Source organism: Thermobia domestica, chromosome 18 (assembly GCF_964235325.1).
Source record: "Thermobia domestica chromosome 18, izTheDome1.hap1.1, whole genome shotgun sequence".
Classification (NCBI taxonomy): Eukaryota; Metazoa; Arthropoda; class Insecta; order Zygentoma; family Lepismatidae; genus Thermobia; species Thermobia domestica.
Window position 1 is genome coordinate 2,636,270 of NC_137471.1, and position 17,877 is coordinate 2,654,146.

The window sequence follows — 17,877 nt, forward strand, 5'->3', positions numbered from 1 at the left end:
GCTGACTACCTTCTCATTCTTATTTTCTACTTTAACATCTAGACCACATGGTCTATCCCTACTCTCATATAAGTCCTCAACATATTCTTTCCATCTTCCTCAGACTTCTCTTCCCTCGCTGACTATCTTCTCATTCTTATTTTCTACTTCAACATCTAGACTTCATGGTCTATCCCTACTCTCATATAAGTCCTCATCATATTCTTTCCATCTTGCTCAGACTTCTCTTCTCTCGCTGACTACCTTCCCATTCTTATTTTCTACTTCAACATCTAGACCACATGGTCTATCCCTACTCTCATATAAGTCCTCAACATATTCTTTCCATCTTCCTCAGACTTCTCTTCTCTCGCTGACTACCTTCTCATTCTTATTTTCTACTTCAACATCTAGACCACATGGTCTATCCCTACTCTCGTATAAGCCCTCAACATATTCTTTCCATCTTCCTCAGACTTCTCTTCTCTCGCTGACTACCTTCCCATTCTTATTTTCTACTTCAACATCTAGACCACATGGTCAATCTCTGCTCTCATATAAGTCCTCAACATATTCTTTCCATCTTCCTCAGACTTCTCTTCTCTCGCTGACTACCTTCTCATTCTTATTTTCTACTTCAACATCTAGACCACATGGTCTATCCCTACTCTCATATAAGTCCTCAACATATTCTTTCCATCTTCCTCAGACTTCTCTTCTCTCGCTGACTACCTTATCATTCTTATTTTCTACTTCAACATCTAGACCACATGGTCTATCCCTACTCTCATATAAGTCCTCAACATATTCTTTCCATCTTCCTCAGACTTCTCTTCTCTCGCTGACTACCTTCTCATTCTTATTTTCTACTTCAACATCTAGACCACATGGTCTATCTCTGCTCTCATATAAGCCCTCAACATATTCTTTCCATCTTCCTCAGACTTCTCTTCCCTCGCTGACTATCTTCTCATTCTTATTTTCTACTTCAACATCTAGACTTCATGGTCTATCCCTACTCTCATATAAGTCCTCATCATATTCTTTCCATCTTCCTCAGACGTCTTTTCTCTCGCTGACTACCTTCTCATTCTTATTTTCTACTTCAACATCTAGACCACATGGTCTATCCCTGCTCTCATATAAACCCTCAACATATTCTTTCCATCTTCCTCAGACTTCTCTTCTCTCGCTGACTACCTTCCCATTCTTAATTTCTACTGCCATCGTAATACCCACTTGTTTTCTCCAAAGTTCCATAGATTTCACCTCCTTGTACATTTTCTTATATTTCCCAACTCTTTCTAATTCTTCTATGTCCTCGCATTTTCTCTTGTAGGACTTTTCCATTGCTCTGTCTTCGCAACTCGTTGTTTAACTTTCTGTCCATCTTTCTGCCCTCTTCCGTATCCCCCTTCTTTCCCTCATTTTCTGCAACATCTATTCTGTAAACCATAATTTCTTAGCCGTTTTGTGAGAATAAGAGTATACATTCAAAATATAACGTGAAAATATTTTATATTGCAAATATTGGAGGAGGCTATTTATATATATCCCCAGGGGTGGGCCATTCTTGTTCATGATAAACTTGAGTGACTCAGATATACAGGGTCCGCCAGAAAAAACTTGAGGATTTTCAAATTGAAATTATAACTAGATTGATTCTTTCACGTATGACTTTTTGTTTTCCAGTTGACCTATAGCTCAAAGGGTTTTCTTTACAATAACTAGTTATGAAACATGCCACGCCTAATTTGTGAAAATTACATTTTTTTTTTAGATTTCCTCAATGTTCTTTGGAATCCTAACCGTGCGCGGTTTTCTTGAAGGACTCTTCTTTACAGTGCAAACTCCCCCCTCTCCCAAAGGTTCGTAATCCACAACAGTATTGTTTTGAGACTTAAAACATTGTAATCCCGATGAATGTTGAAAAGCTACCAAGAAATACGCTGAGTAAGAATCAATATTTTTTTTTCTTTAATATCTCCATAACGAATGCTCGATGTTCTGTTGACTAATGCTTTATGACGGATAAAATGATTTGAGCTGGCTACAACGTCAAAGTCAATCTAAACCCTCATGTCTGTGCAGAAATAATCTAATAAATAAATAAAGCAAAGGTTTCAGTTACACCAGTCATAGATACGGATCTCAGATGTGGGGAAAGCATCTGAAAAAATTGTCAAAATGTAATTTTCACAAAGGTAGATCTGGTATATTTCATAACTAATTGTTGTAAGAAAACCACTTTGAGTTACAGTTCAATTGTAAGACAAAAGATCAGATGTGAAATAATCAGTGTGGTTACAATTTCAATTTGAAAAGCGTTGCTTTTTCTCTGCCGACCCTGTACAACCCCTGTGCCCCTGCTAAATTTGGGAAGTGATCAATTGGTCCAAAATTTTGCATTACTGATGGTCAAACGCGCCAATAAAATCCATACTACTATAGATCTAGTTAATTAATACATTAATTCTCGGAGTTAATTACATGAAACTCGCTCAGATCAATTTCACACATCCCAAATATGGGTTTGGTATTGCCTTGATAAATTTGTCCTTGTTAAGAAAAAGAAAATATACTTTATAAGTTTGTTAATATTTGAAATCATACCTATAACTCGAATTATTATAGGAACAGGTACTTTCACTCTCCTTATTCCTTCTTCATCATCCCATTCTTCAGCAACGGCTGTTACACATTGTTCCATAAACGTATCTCGGTCACTTTCTTTGAGCATAATCTCTCTAAGGCTTCTATTGATGCAACCCTTCATAGGCGCTCTTTCCCACCAATACGCACAGCCTTCTAATTCTCCTCCATACAGTAAATCTACCGTTGGAGGGTGGAAAGAAATCTCGAAGATTGCAGACTGATTGCCCAATATCTCAACCATGGTTGGGTTGATTTTAAATATGTTATTTGTATCTGAAATATTTTAAGAAAAAAGATAACTTAAGGAACTAAATTGATACATAATTACAATTATTCACTTGGATTACTCTTGGTACACGTCTGCCATTTTGTAACTACCGACATTTTCAACGGAAATTGCTATCTTCCTCAGCGGGAGATGTAGAGCAAGGTTAGTTCTAGTGAATAAAGAAATATTACGTTAAGTTCATTAGAATAAATAAAGTTACGTCATTAGAAATGTAAAAAGAAATTATATATATACATCTTAGAATGGAAAACACCATTGAATCTACTAGGGCCGCGGTGGCTCAGTGGTAGAGCGTTCGCCTCTGGTGCTTGGGGTCCCGGGTTCTATCCCAGCCCCCGTCAAGTGAACTTTGTGGTGGACAAACACCGTGTGTGTGGGTTTCTTCTGGGGTTCACCCGTTTCCTCCAACTTTCTTAACTCCACCATTTCATTCATTACTCATCATCACCGTCTCCTTTAGCCTAACCGGCATAACTATGGGACGTAAAACTTAAAGATTTCATTTTATTTCACTTTTACCATCGAATCTAAGTCACAATTTAATCTTTGCTTCACATTTTGAAAGAAAGAAAGAAATACTTGCAATTTAAGGGCACACGAATGTGAATCAAATTGATCCTTTATTAGAAAAATACTGTACTTTTAACACCTACGAAGGTACTTTTCTCAATATATTAATTATTGAAACCTTGGGTAAGAAAGCGAGATTTCTTAGCCTGGCTGGAAGAACATCAATTACTATAAACAGAGAGGTACAAGAATATATATAAATGAGTTCTGAAAGCAGTAAAATAGTTACGCAATGACACAGTCATTTAAAAAAAAATCAGATAATAAGTCGAAGGCGTTCTGGGAATTAGTACAGAACGAGTAAAAAACACTTGTAATGTTGATGGTAACTTCGAGATAATTACCCACATAGCACAAGTACGTCCACGGGATGTCCGAGACTGAGCCCGCAACGGACGAAGGGACATCCCGGGATATCTGAATGTGCTCCCGGGACATCCACAGGATTTCCGCGGGAGATCCAGATGTCCGCTAATATCCTGGGATACGGGATATTCAACGGGACCACGAAGGGATGTCTATTGGTTTTCCCTCGGTCCTCCTGTCCCATCTGGGACGTCCCGTGGATATCCTACATCTGAATCCTTCAGGACGTCCCATGCAGGAAGTCCATGGGATGTCTTCTCATTGTCCCGATAATCCCGAGAACCGAATGGGATGATTGGGATCAAAATGGGACATCCCAGGGACGTAGTGCGCTATGTGGGTAAAAAATGGTAACATAAATAGAACAGACTTCACATAATGAGAGATCTATTCAGTAATTATTACAGCAACTTATCACAAATGTACAATAATGGGGGCAGCATTGCTCACTTCGAAAATAGCCTCAAAAATTTGTAATAATACAACGTATAAGTACTCAGTTACTACTACATAAATAATAAAACTAGTAAAGAGAATAGAAAAATTAAGTGGTAGTTACCTTAGATGATACCGTCAAATATTATAAAGAAAAAAACATTAAATATATTTCGATTGCCTGTGTTTCCTTATAAATATTTTATTGTTAAATGGAAAGTTAGTATATTAAAAATTGCAGGAATAAAACTAATATATATACAGGGTGATTATAATTAAAGTCTCACTTTCAAAATGTTGTCAAAAAAAGAACCACTGGTCAGAATGACTTCAAATTTGAACTGAATATACTTAAGAAGGGAAAAATAATAGATGATGCTGTAACCGGCGTAACGAAAATGGATTCGGCTATAAGTAGCATTTTGAATCGAAATACGATGGCTTTGGCATGAGTTGCACATTAAACCAACTGTACTGTTCAATGTGCAGGATTGTTTCGGTTTTGTGACGGAAACAATGACTTCCAAGTCATTCAGGCACTGTTAGTGAAAAGCCCATCTACCACAGCAAGCTCGTACCACATTGGACTTGAAAGTCATTTTTTCGGTCACAAAACCGAAACAATCCTGCACATTAAACAGTACAGTTGGTTTAATGTGCAACTCATGTCAAAGCCGTCGTATTTCGATTCAAAATGTCACTTTTAGCCGAATCCACTTTCGATATGCTGCTTTCAGCGCCATCTATTGATAAACTTTCGAACTTTTGTTTTCTTATGCCATACCATTTCTCCCTTCTTTAAGTATATTCACTTCAAAATTGAAGTCATTCTAACCAGTGTTTTTTTTACAGCATTTTAAAAGTGGGACTTCAATTATAATCATCCTGTATATATATATATATATATATATATATATATATATATATATATATATATAAAGGTGATAAATCAGGCCAAAGTCACTATATCTATCTTCAGGAAACTAGAAGATGAGTCTGAAAATTTATATACACGTAATAATGATGTTCATTTCAAACGAGAAAACGGAAAAATTATGACACAGCTGAAGATTTCTGAATATGAAAATTTTTAACTATATCCATTACATATTTACCTTCAAACCACTCAAAAATAATGTCAGAATCAGTATTGTTAGTAATACTGACTGTTTTAGTGGTGCCTTGTATATTACATCTTCCAAAATCTAAATTCTGAATGTTAATGGAAAATGGAGGTTCTTTATCAACATACTCCAGATGATCCATTAAATATCCTTCATATCCATCTTGACTTATACACATAGGATGCTGTATAATTTTCCTTTGACCTTTAGATGTTGCATGTGTTTTGCACACTCCAACCAGATTGAATATAATAGGAGCCTATATGGTAAAGAAGAAACAAATATCAGTACAAGTAAATTAAATTACATTATGCTGTATAGTCAAGAAAATGAAATTTGTTATTCGTATCAATTTCAAGTGTTTTCATACATGTGCTAATTTCATGTACGCTAATGAAGTAAAATAAAATATTTACGTTAGTACGCCTTTTTATAATTACTAACATATGCTCTAAGGCATATTTTCGAAAATCTTTTATTTATTCCCCAAATTTTCGGCAATTGTAAAGCATCTATTTTGAAATGTTGATGAATATTTAAATGGAGATTTAAATCAGTTCAGAATGCTCCAGAAGCATTGCCAAAACGAACTTAAAAAGAATTAATTTTTCTTATTAACCTCTACAGGCTTTATACCAATTGTTCTATGTACTTTATTATTAAACCCATGAACCAATTTTTGTAATATATCTATCCATTTATAGTTTCCTTGAGTACTAAATTTTTTCCACATGTTTTATTGAAGAGTTCTGTTAAAAATGTCTACGATAGGTTGGTTTACGAACACACATGCTCAAAATGGAGGGCTCAAAATTGAAAAATTCACAAAATGTCAAATCTCTATATGATTTACGGTTCCCGAGATGACTCCTTAACACTCCCGAAATCCGAAGATTTTTGGCCAATATCTGGGGTATGGTCGCCAGTTGGCCAGTGGCCACCAGTTTCTATTTGGTACCAAAATATTCACCATCCTCTTAGGCATTGATCAACATCAATATGGTCTCTCTGTGACTTACAGTTCCCGAGATATGGCTCCTTAAATCTCCCGAAATCCGAAAATTTTTGGCCAATATCTGGGGTATGGTCGCCAGTTGGCCAGTGGCCACCAGTTTCTATTTGGTACCAAAATATTCACCATCCTCTTAGGCATTTATCAACATCAATATGGTCTCTCTGTGACTTACGGCTCACGAGATATGGCTTCTTAAATCTTCCGAACTTTTTTAACAAATATCTTTGGAAGGATAAGGATGAGGCGAAAAATTTCCATCACTCTTTTCAGATAGTTTAAGATGCTCTATCAATTGGGGGACTCAAAATTGAAAAATTCGAAAATAACAGACAGATAATTCAGTAATGAACTTTTTAATTTCGTTGGAAATGATTTCTTCAATTAAGACTCACCCAATGTAGAATTGTACTTCATTTTAGAAGTTTTATATATACAGTATATGCAATTAATGTATGTATTTAACTATTTGTTATTCTAGTTCAAAGTATGATGAAACTATTATGTGTAATATACATTAAATTGAATAAAATTAATTACAAATAATTATCAATTATATGTGATTTTATTACTAACACGTCTTCTCTGAAATAATAATAATAATAATAATAATAATAATAATAATAATAATAATAATAATAATAATAATAATAATAATAATAATAATAATGTTATACATACTTTCTGTTTGGCAATTAATTTGCAAACGAAAAGAAAAAGTATAAGGTAATCAAGAAAGTTCTGCCACTTTTTCACCCACCACCTTCGAACATCGATATGTCACATAAGACGTACCTGGAAGATCAAAAATAGTACCCATCAGCATCGACGACCTTATTCCAACGTTCTAGAAGTCCGTGGATTCCATCGCGTTAGAACTTCGTGGGCCATGAAGCGAAGAAGGAATCAAGGGTATTCTGCACCTCTACTAGGAATTTGAACTCTAAAGTCATTATCCAAGGAATGGAATAGGTGATAATCGGACGGTGCAATGTCCGGGGAGTGTGGCGGATGCAATAGCGTTTCCCACCCAAGGCGTAGAATGATGCTCCGGGTCATCCTAGTCACGTGGGGCTTAACGTTGCCCTGTAACAGGAGGACCACTTTGCGATTCAGAAGCGCTGGCTCCAGAGTTTTGAGTTTTTCTTGAGCACGGCTCAATTGCTTACAGTACACAGTTGCATTGATGCTCTGACCAGCTGGTAGCAGTTCCTGATGCACGATTCTGCAAGCAGTCCACCAAACACACAGGAGGACGTTCTTCTGGTGCAGTGCTGGTTTCGGCTCTTTTGGAACCGGTTCATAGGATGCTAACCAATGACGACGGCGCCGTGGAGCTTCATACAGGACCCACTTCTCATCACATGTCAACACCCTGTCCAGAAATGGCTCCTTCCTCAGACGAAACAGCAAGAAACACAGGTGTCTACTCGCGTTGCCTTCTGGCCTGGAATCAAATGATGTGGGACCAATTGATCCAACTTGTACTGTTTTCCAAGTTGATGGAGGTACTGCCGAATGGTTTTTCCTCTCACACTGAATTGTAGTCCCAGTTCCTCACAAGTCTGGCCAGTGTTTTCCTTAATTGCTGCCTGAAGATCTTAATTTTGTGCATGTGTTGATCTTCCAGCACGTGATGCGTCTTCGAGTATTTTGCCACCGTCCTTAAACTTGTTAAATCACCATTGCACTCTCTGCGTAGTCAAGACACCTCACCAAAGGCCTGGCATAACTTTCACCCCGCTGCAACGCCGTTTGACACCAGTTTGAACAACTCGTATAGCATACACACCCTTATGACGCTCTGTGGAGGTCCCATGTTTACTCTGTCCTTATGCACGTTCACGGTGTAACTGAACTGCCACAAGCAGATAGTATTATGGACCCACCAACAATTGACCTTCGCATTATCTCCATTCGCATTCAACTCACGGTGTGAGGGCAAATGGAACAGAAACCTCTACAAAAAGCGACATAACTTTCTTGGTTACCTTTATAATTCTTATAAGCAATATATTGGTTAGTTAATAAAGCACATTATTAAGAGATGTTAGATGCAGGGAACAAAATGAAGAGTAATAAAACAATAAAATAAGTAAACTTAATAACCAGCAACCTGTAATAATATATAAATAATTATTAAAGAGAGCCGATGAATATATAATAATCAAGTAAGTAAGTAAAAAATAATTATTTCCCTGCACTATTATATGAGTAGTTTATGCAATATTCTGTCATGTCAAGTCATGTTGAAATAATTTGCAAATTACATTATCAAAATGCATTGATACAACCATTGAACCAACCAACCTAAACTCACAACAAAATGGACTTATTTTCATCAGCGTTTTAAATTGTCTCGTCCAATTAAGGAAACTACTTGTTATAAACTGTTTTATGAACATAGATAATCTGGATGTTTTAATAATTCATCCATATATTGAAGAAAATGACGGATATACACTAATTTCGTTGTTCATGTTTTCAAAGTTTAGAAAATTTTCTTATTTGTATAGCGTGGGAAATTCTAGAGCAAAATAGGAATTTCTGCCTCTCAAGATGGGATTTTATAATGTTTCAGGTTGGCATCACTGCAGCGTGCCCGACTACCATGGCGAGGTGTTTCTGCACTGCTCTACTCTGATTAGTCCGTTACATTTTTCCCTTTGATGTTTTAATTGCTTTTCTTCCTATTTTTACCTTCCACGAACAAGGCTTCATGGGAGCCAAAAGCTTGCAAGTATAAGATATTTTAAGCTTGAAATTATAAGACAATATGCATGTTAGCATATTATCTGAAGTTGAAAGTTCATTTGAGAATAATTAAGATTTTTAAAAACATCAAACTAGATTAAGTTTACAATAAAACCTAGAACATGAATATTTTCCAGATTTCACAAAAGTAGGTCCAACTCTACAGGCATTGTTTATCTATTAAAACAAATTCCTTATAGTACAAACTTAAAATTTAAAACCTTATACCTGATACAATATGAGACAAGCAAGTTCCTTGAAATATATTCTTCGTTTCTTTGGAGTAAATTTTACAATGATATGTACACAATCAACTGGACCAATAACTCCACTTGACGGATTGCATTCGAATATATTAGGTCCCTGATTAACATCGAACTGGTAAGTTGCGGGGACTTTTGCTTTGTTCACTAATAACAAATCTTTCGCCACTTCTACATATGGCTTTTTACAAACAAAAAATAGGACTTTTTCACTTGCAACCACTTCTGGACCTAGAAGAAATGGATAACAGAAATCGTTCAGGACATGACAACAAAACTCTGAAACTGAATAATACACAGAGTTCAATTACGATGTGCTCCAGATACATAAGAAAATTCAACTTTTAAAATGATCCAAGAATATACTAACTGATATGTTGTGGCATTGTAAAAAAATGAGTTTTACAACTTCTAAAATCTTTTACCACATTATCACAGTACCAAAGAAGATTTTACAAAGAAGTCTTCATTTCATTTGATAACGCCAGATCGTTTGGTAAAAGTCGTTTCTTTACGTTACTGTAACACATTAGCTTAACTAGGAATTAGAGAGTCTATTTATTAAGTTTACGGTTATGAAACATAATCATGAATTAAAAGTGTAAATGAATATTAACCCTCTCCGCTGGTCTAGTGGCTAGCGTGTGCGCCTTTGGTATACATGATTGTGGGTTCGATTCCAGGTGGGAGAGCACAAAAAATTATTTCACAATTACTCACTTTCATTTTCTTTGATCTTCTTTAGCTTAAAGGGCATAACCGTGAGAAGTTAAACCAAAATTTCATAGACAAGAAGTGTTGTAATTCAGAAAAATAAAGATATGAAGATAGTTGTCAAGTTTATCCTCAAAATAGTTACGCTAGTATGAACAGATCTTAGCTGTTCGATTATATAGCTTTGCATACAAAAAAAAGAATATACAATCACGTACAGTTGACATTGTGAGGAGGCCGCGATGGCTCAGTGGTAGAGCGTTCACCTCTGGTGCATGGGATCCTTGGTTCGATCTCAGCTCGCGTCAAGTGAGCTTTGTGGTGGACAAACACCGTGTTCTCGGACCTCGGGTTCTCCCGTTTCCTCTCACTTTCTTCATTCCACCTTCTCATTCATTTCTCATTATCACCGTCTCCTTTAGCCTAACCAACATAACCGTAGGACGTAAAACTTAAAGATTTCATTTCATTTTCATTGTTACTTGACATTGTAATAATAGTATGAAAATGAACAATGAATTGAGTGCAAAAAGGTTAAAAAAGGATTTGAAAAGTTTTACGAGTGCTTAAACATTTCTCAAATGTACTTCGCGAAACATCCACTTAATTATATTTAAAACGTACTAATAGAAAAAGAAAATAAACAAGCATAATCATTAATGTGGCCACCAACCACAAGAAGTAGTGAAGCTTGGCCTAGATCTACCGATTTTATCACTCAATAGAACACGACAGTGTGTTACGGTCGTCAACCCCTATACATGATATTTTGCCAGTTTCGTCTCTCCGTGTTTTACGAAGAACATCTTCTGAGGGTACAATTGTTGTCGAATTGACACCAAGTTTTGTTTCGTTTACTTTTGTTGTTGTAGTTGTTTTTCACTCTTATTACTGTTAGAGTTCAAATCGTCATTCTGCCGATTGGTTACGTCTACAGAGTTCTCTGAACAGCGATACTTATTTTGTGATAACCTGATATATACAGTTTCGAATGTAGAAAGGACCAAGCAGTTACGTGTACTTGACATCTTAAAATGGAAATGAAGATAGTTTTCAAGTTTACTCTCAAAACAAATAATGTTCCATTAGTCTGTATTCTTTTATTCTAATGTCATCTGTAGACCAATTCTACCAAACACTTAAGCCTAGGTTTCACTGTCTATAAGTACCATTACCTTTGAGATATGGCGCACTTACCAACACTTTTTCCTTTCGCTGTAATCTGTTTTCTTCCACCGTGACTTTCGTGTAACGTGAAATAATCGATGTTAACGGCATCTGGTACATTTGGTGAATACAATAGATTTAACTTCCCAACTTCACCTGGGCCAACTTCAACTTTATACTCCTCAAAGTCAAATGTATGATCTAAGGGATTTGTATGCGGATCTCTTTTAACTTCATATTCTTGTGACGACTGCAATAAGAAGTAATCTTTCATAACAACATAATTAAATATTCAGTATTTATTTTTATGCCCTTAAAAGGTATCACCAAAATATTGACTTTCATGATTATACAAAAACAGGAGCACAACATGAGTCTGTAAAATCTGAATTCATAAATTCATTAGTAGATTAAGGACTTAGATTTCTGGGCTTTCGGCATCTAAGGCCATTCAACCCTTCTCGTTTTGAGGGATGATGTCCCTCGGCGAGCAAACAATCCGGGGAAAGGGAAGGAAGAAAGGATTGGAGGAGGAAAGAAGCGGCCTAGGACCTATAAGTTAGGTACCACCCCGACATTTGCCTGGTGTAAATGACGAAAACCCAGGAAAACCTCATTCAGGGTGGCTGGCAGGGTTTTACACTCTTTCGACCGAGTGCCTCCACCGTGAATCAAACCCGGAACTGCTCGCATCGAAGGCGAGAGCGTTAGCGACTACGCTACGCGGGGCCACAAATTCATTAGAAGATTATGAATACTTTACAATATTGAGAAGAATATGTCCATAATTCCTGATAGGTGCTACAGCTGAGTTCCTTACAATTTTGAACAGGCTGAGAAATGAATTATAGCTATCAGGCAATGTATTCCAATTTGTATTCACGGGGATGATAACAAATTAATATAATTGAAATCTATAAATAGCGTATATCCTACTTTTCCCAAGAAATCGAGTTTGTTACAGTTTCGAGAAGTGACGTAGTTTATTTTCAGTGAAGGTCCACAGAAAGGCAGAAACATTCACACATATTTTCCAGCTTAGCAACTTTCAGAAGTCACCGACAAAGATGTCAGTGCACATAGAAACATTTGATTGAAGTACATCTTCGTGAGACAAGGTAAGTCTGTTCATGTTTGAACTATGCCAAAAGTTAAATGATCACTAATAATAAAGAGCGATTTTTCTGTATAAGATTTAAGGGATTAACTGCCGGAGATGGCGGTCCTGAAATACAAAATTTACAGAAAAATGAACAGAATCAGATGAAATATCAGCATGAGATTAATGGAAAAAATAATAAACATCGTCATTCTATTCTAATTTCATCACTGAAACTAGGATGAGTGGACTATATGAAATATCGTATTGATGAGATATTAGGTAAACTGACAATAGAGCATAATGTGTCATTGTTTGAAATCCACTATTTTATTAACTAACATAGGACTCTGCAATATTGGGGAGTGGGGAGAAATACATAAATGAATTGATTGATTTTTACGTCCCGTTCAGCAGCGAGGCTATATGAGACGTGGACCTACTTATTAACGTGGAATCCGAACCACATAAGCTCCCGCCGGGAATCGAACCCGGGTCTCCCGCGCCAAAGGCGCGTTCGCTAACCGCTTAGCCATGGAGGATCTCAAAATACATAAATGAAGAATGGCAGCAAATGAAACCAAAGTTCCATGTTAACCTAATATGATTAAGATTTACTTTAGATTAGTATGATTTAGTGATGTGCCTGAAATAGAAAAATATTTTGATGTCTAAAAGCCATTCTTTGATTATATCAGAAAAAACCAAGAAATGTCAACCCCCGACCACGTAGCTTCCTGCTAATAGTGGCAGCCACGCTCCATGAGACCTTTGAAAATTTTTCCTTATAGCTAGATGTATCAAAGTACGAAATTTTATATGGAACTCCACCCCAAAGCCCCAGTCCCTCTTCAACAGATATTTGGCAGAATAATCTCTTCAAACACGCAACAACAAAAATGACTGACATCGTTCATGAATTCTTAATAGCAGTTTTAAAGCTATGTCCTCTAACACAGTGAGAAGGTAAGGATTCATAGTTTTCGTTCATTTTTGAACAGGAGGAGTACGGGTGAAAGAGGATCAGAGGTGGTATTTGCCCCTCTTTCTTCCATACATAGGCCAATGACTGCAGTCATTCAAGGGCAATTGTTCTATTACCTTATATGTAACTTAACATCGTACGAATTTTGAGTAAAGATAATTTCAGTACTTTTTAAAATCATATATTCGATACGAGACCGAGATTTTCGAGACTGAGCTTAATCTCGTCTCGAATTAGAAGTGTCGGTCTCGTCTCGATTTACGAAAGTTTATCTCAATCTCGGTCTCGTCTCAAAATATCTAGACGAGAAAACCGAGACCAAGACTGATACTAGTCTCGGTCTCGATACCATCCCTTGAGAGTAAAATTAATTTCAATGTCATTGTACTAAAATGGCGAGGGCTTAAACCGAGTTAAACCCTTTCCTACGTCACTGATTGTTTAATCATCAACTTTGTTACTTTCATTTATCTAACTGGATGCACACAACTGCGATTTTATTGTGCGAGTGTGATTTTTTTTTCTTCTCTTTATCATTTTTACACATATAAAGACGAAGTCAAATAAATAGACTTGCTAAAGCAAAGTTTTGATTTTTTTGCAATGGATAACTAGATCAATTATCTCGTCGAGTTTGTTAATGGAGTCAAACTTCCTGACGGGTAACGGTGATTTTAACTGTGCCTATCCATACCTTCCTCGTAGCAAGAGAGCTTTCGGCCAATTGGCGCGTGCTTGGCTTTTGGCTTTTTACGCTTGCACTTGAAACCATGCTTTCATACAACCTGCCTTTTGTTGTACTTGCAAGCGATGCTTTAGACCCTTCGCAGAACGTTATAGTATCACTGGCCGTTCATTAGCTATTGACTTGACTTGACTTGCAAAACGCTTGCGTCAAGCTTGAAAGGAAACCTGAATGCAAGGTTGCCCCCATGTAACTTCGTTACTGGAATCCAGCTTGTGGCACGTTTGCACGCTTTCCAATCAAGCTGGATGCAGGCTTGGCCGACTTGCAATTCAAGCTTACAGCAAGCGGTTTGCAAGTTGTCTCTGGTACTAGGACCCATATATGGACATTTCCTCCATGATCCTCTCTATTGTCTTTGCCAGCGTTTATTAATTGTAAAATAAACTTTAAAAAAATCATTTTTCATTTCCTTTGGGGACTGTGACATCAGAAAGCTTAGGAAACCCTGCCCGTATGGAGTACAACTCAATAGCATGGATCAAGCATAACGTACTTTCCAAATCACTTATTTGCTATAGGTTTCATTATATATATATATGTATGCTATGTACAGCTTAACAATAGTTAATTTTGGTATTATCCACATCCCTAGCAGCACAAACAGTAGACTAGTCAACTACCAACGTTGATCCTACGTTGCGATTGATTTCATTGCAGAGCATTTGCCAACGTAGCCACTATGCAAGAAATAAAAAAATAAAAAATAAAGATTGGTACTGCCTGGTGGGTAAATGATAGTAAATTGTTGGCTAGCCAAGATACACTTTAAACTACGTTAAGCAAACAACGAAAATTTTTGGTTAGTCAACATACGTTGGGCCAGAATAAACAACGCCAAATTGTTAGCTGGCCAACATACACGTTAAACTACGTTGGACCAGGAGAAATAACGGATATTGTTGGTTGGCCAACATACACTTTAAACAACGTTGGGTCAGGATACACAACGGAAATTGTTAGTTGACCAACATACATTTGTTGGACCAGGATAAACAACGAAAACTGTTGGTTGGCCAACATACACTTTAAACTCCGTTGGGCCAACTTATTTGCAACTTTAATTTTGCAATTCTCAACTATGCTGGCCACTTGTCTATGTATCGTAGGGCCTACCAAACGCGCTGCTTGCGAAATAATACAATGAAAGGTAGTATTATAAGTTTTATTGAAATTCGCGACAGAATGCATTTTACAGAATAAAATGAATCCAAGAAAAGAAGGTAAGGAAACATCCTTGTAACAAATGAATGATATATATATATATATATATATATATATATATATATATATATATATATATATATATATATATATATATATATATATATATATATATATACTGGTTTATACTTTCTTTACCTAACATCTATATTACTTGAACCAAAACCATAAAACCAAAACCAATTTGGAATCTTGCATTTTCTTTGACATCGTAACCGACGAAATTATGCTTACACACAAAAAAATATTTTAGTTTAACATCTCATAGTTATTCCCTTCAGGCTAAAGGAAACAGATAATTAATGAAAATGAAAGTAAGCTACTGAAACGTTTTGTGCTCTCCCACTAGGAATCGAACCCGGGACCATGTGCACCGAAAGCGAAAACACTAGCGACGAGACCAGCGGAAAGGGCTATATATCCATATAAATTACATAAATTACATTGAATTAAACTTTTTAGAAACAAATACAAAAGAAATTCAAGAAATAGTTAATTCAATAGAAATATTTGTGAACAGGACGTAGACCTATGACATATTAGGTTCAAAATTTACGAAAATTATGTTTTCTGAAATAGCTTTGCAGCATGCTGTGTCCTGTCGATCTTTGTTGTGTTTTAACAAATATCCGGAAAACTTACCCTCGAATGGTTTTCAATACTCAGTGCCTTAACTTTCGTGCTTCCGGTTGCTACTTCGCCGAAGTCAAACGTGTAGCTGGATCGTATTCCTGAAATTAAACAAGCAAGTAATATATATATATATATATATATATATATATATATATATATATATATATATATATATATATATATATATATATATATATATATATATATATATATATATATATAGGGGTAGACAAAAAATCTAAAAACATTTCATACAGGACACGTAAGTTTGGCACTCCACAGTACAACACGTTTTTTGTTTTCCATATGTCATGTGGTCCTTCCTCTTCCGTGAGCAGTAACCAGTTCACCTGTGAGTGTCTTGCTGTGAAACTGGTGCGGTAAAATGGGCGATCGGACAGACTTCCAAAGAGGCATGATCGTTGGTGCCCGTCTGGTTGGAGCTTCAGTGGCAAACATCGTGGGGGTATCGAAAGGCACTGTGTCCAATGTCACGAGGGCATACACAATTCATGGGCAAACGATGTCTGCAGACACAACAGTGGTCGAAAGAAAAAAGGGACCGGAGGGCATTAAAACGCATTGTAGCAGCTAAAAAGGAGACCACTGCAATGAAAATTACGTCTGAACTTAATTGCGACCTACAGAACCTGGTTCCATCGAAAACAGTGCGATATCTTCAAACCCCTGGTCTCAGCTGGAAATGCGAAGAAGCGTATCCAGTGGTGCAAGGGCCACAAGGCGTGGACTCATGAGCAGTGGAAACACGTAATGTGGTCCGATGAATCGACCTTCACCTTGTTCCAACAACCGGTCGTGTTTATGGAGAACACCGACGCAGGCCTATGATACAGACTGTCTGCTCCCAACTGTAAAGCATGGGGGTGGTTCTGTTACAGTATGGGCAGTGATATCGTAGTTTTCTGCAGGTCCCATCATAGCCCTGCATGGAACGATGAATGCTAAGGCGTATGAGGCCACTTTGGGGGACCAGGTTCTACCCATGTCCCAAATATTGTTTCCCTGATCGTAATGGCATCTACCAAGATGATTTGACACCCTGTTACGCTGCAAAAACGATGAAATCATTGTTTGAGGAGCGTGACCAGGAGCTATCACACCTCCCCTGGATCCCACAATCACCACATCTGAACATCATTGAGCCATTGTGGTCTGAGTTTGAAGGGCGTGTTCGGTCTCAGTACCCTCCACCAGCATCCTTGAAGGAACTGGGGCATGTTTTGGAGGAACAATGGTACAAAATTCCACACACCACGATTCAGGAGCTGTATACGTGCATTCCACGTCGGATCCAAGCTGTTTTGGACGCAAAAGGAGGCCCCACACCATACTAGGTATGAATTTTAACTCTTTTGCAAACGTTTTAGATTTTTTGTAGGAAGCATTTGTGCACCCAGGTTGGTCTATACTTTTCGTCTTGTCTTGATGTCAGGAATCACCTCGCAAACTATGTCGGTGTTGTTTTGAAACACCCTACACACACACACACACACACACACATATATATATATATATATATATATATATATATATATATATATAAATATATATATATATATATATATATATATATATATATATATATATATATATATATATATATATATATATATATATATATATATATATATATATATAAGGTGATATAAAACAACACCGACATAGTTTGCGAGATAATTCCTGACATCAAGATAAGACGAAAAGTATAGACCTCTTTCACTGGAATGACTACCAAAGATCCGCACACGTGACTCATTGCGCAAAGTACAATATAAACTACCATATGGCTATGTTGAGCCCCGCGAACATCCTATGCTATTTGCTCAGGTGTTTCAGTTTTAA

General features: G+C 36.7%; 1 protein-coding gene across 1 annotated transcript in view; it reads right to left on the reverse strand.

Annotated features, from left to right (window-relative positions):
* Positions 1-17,877, reverse strand: part of LOC145674871 (cilia- and flagella-associated protein 65-like) — an 84,198-nt gene that overhangs the window by 61,689 nt on the left and 4,632 nt on the right. Inside the window, exons 2-6 of the mRNA XM_081745114.1 lie at positions 16,024-16,112; positions 11,359-11,578; positions 9,413-9,678; positions 5,410-5,677; positions 2,593-2,907 (exon numbers count right to left, since the gene is read on the reverse strand). Of these exons, the coding sequence (XP_081601240.1) occupies positions 2,593-2,907; positions 5,410-5,677; positions 9,413-9,678; positions 11,359-11,578; positions 16,024-16,112 (1,158 nt within the window). The remainder of the gene's footprint in view (positions 1-2,592; positions 2,908-5,409; positions 5,678-9,412; positions 9,679-11,358; positions 11,579-16,023; positions 16,113-17,877) is intronic.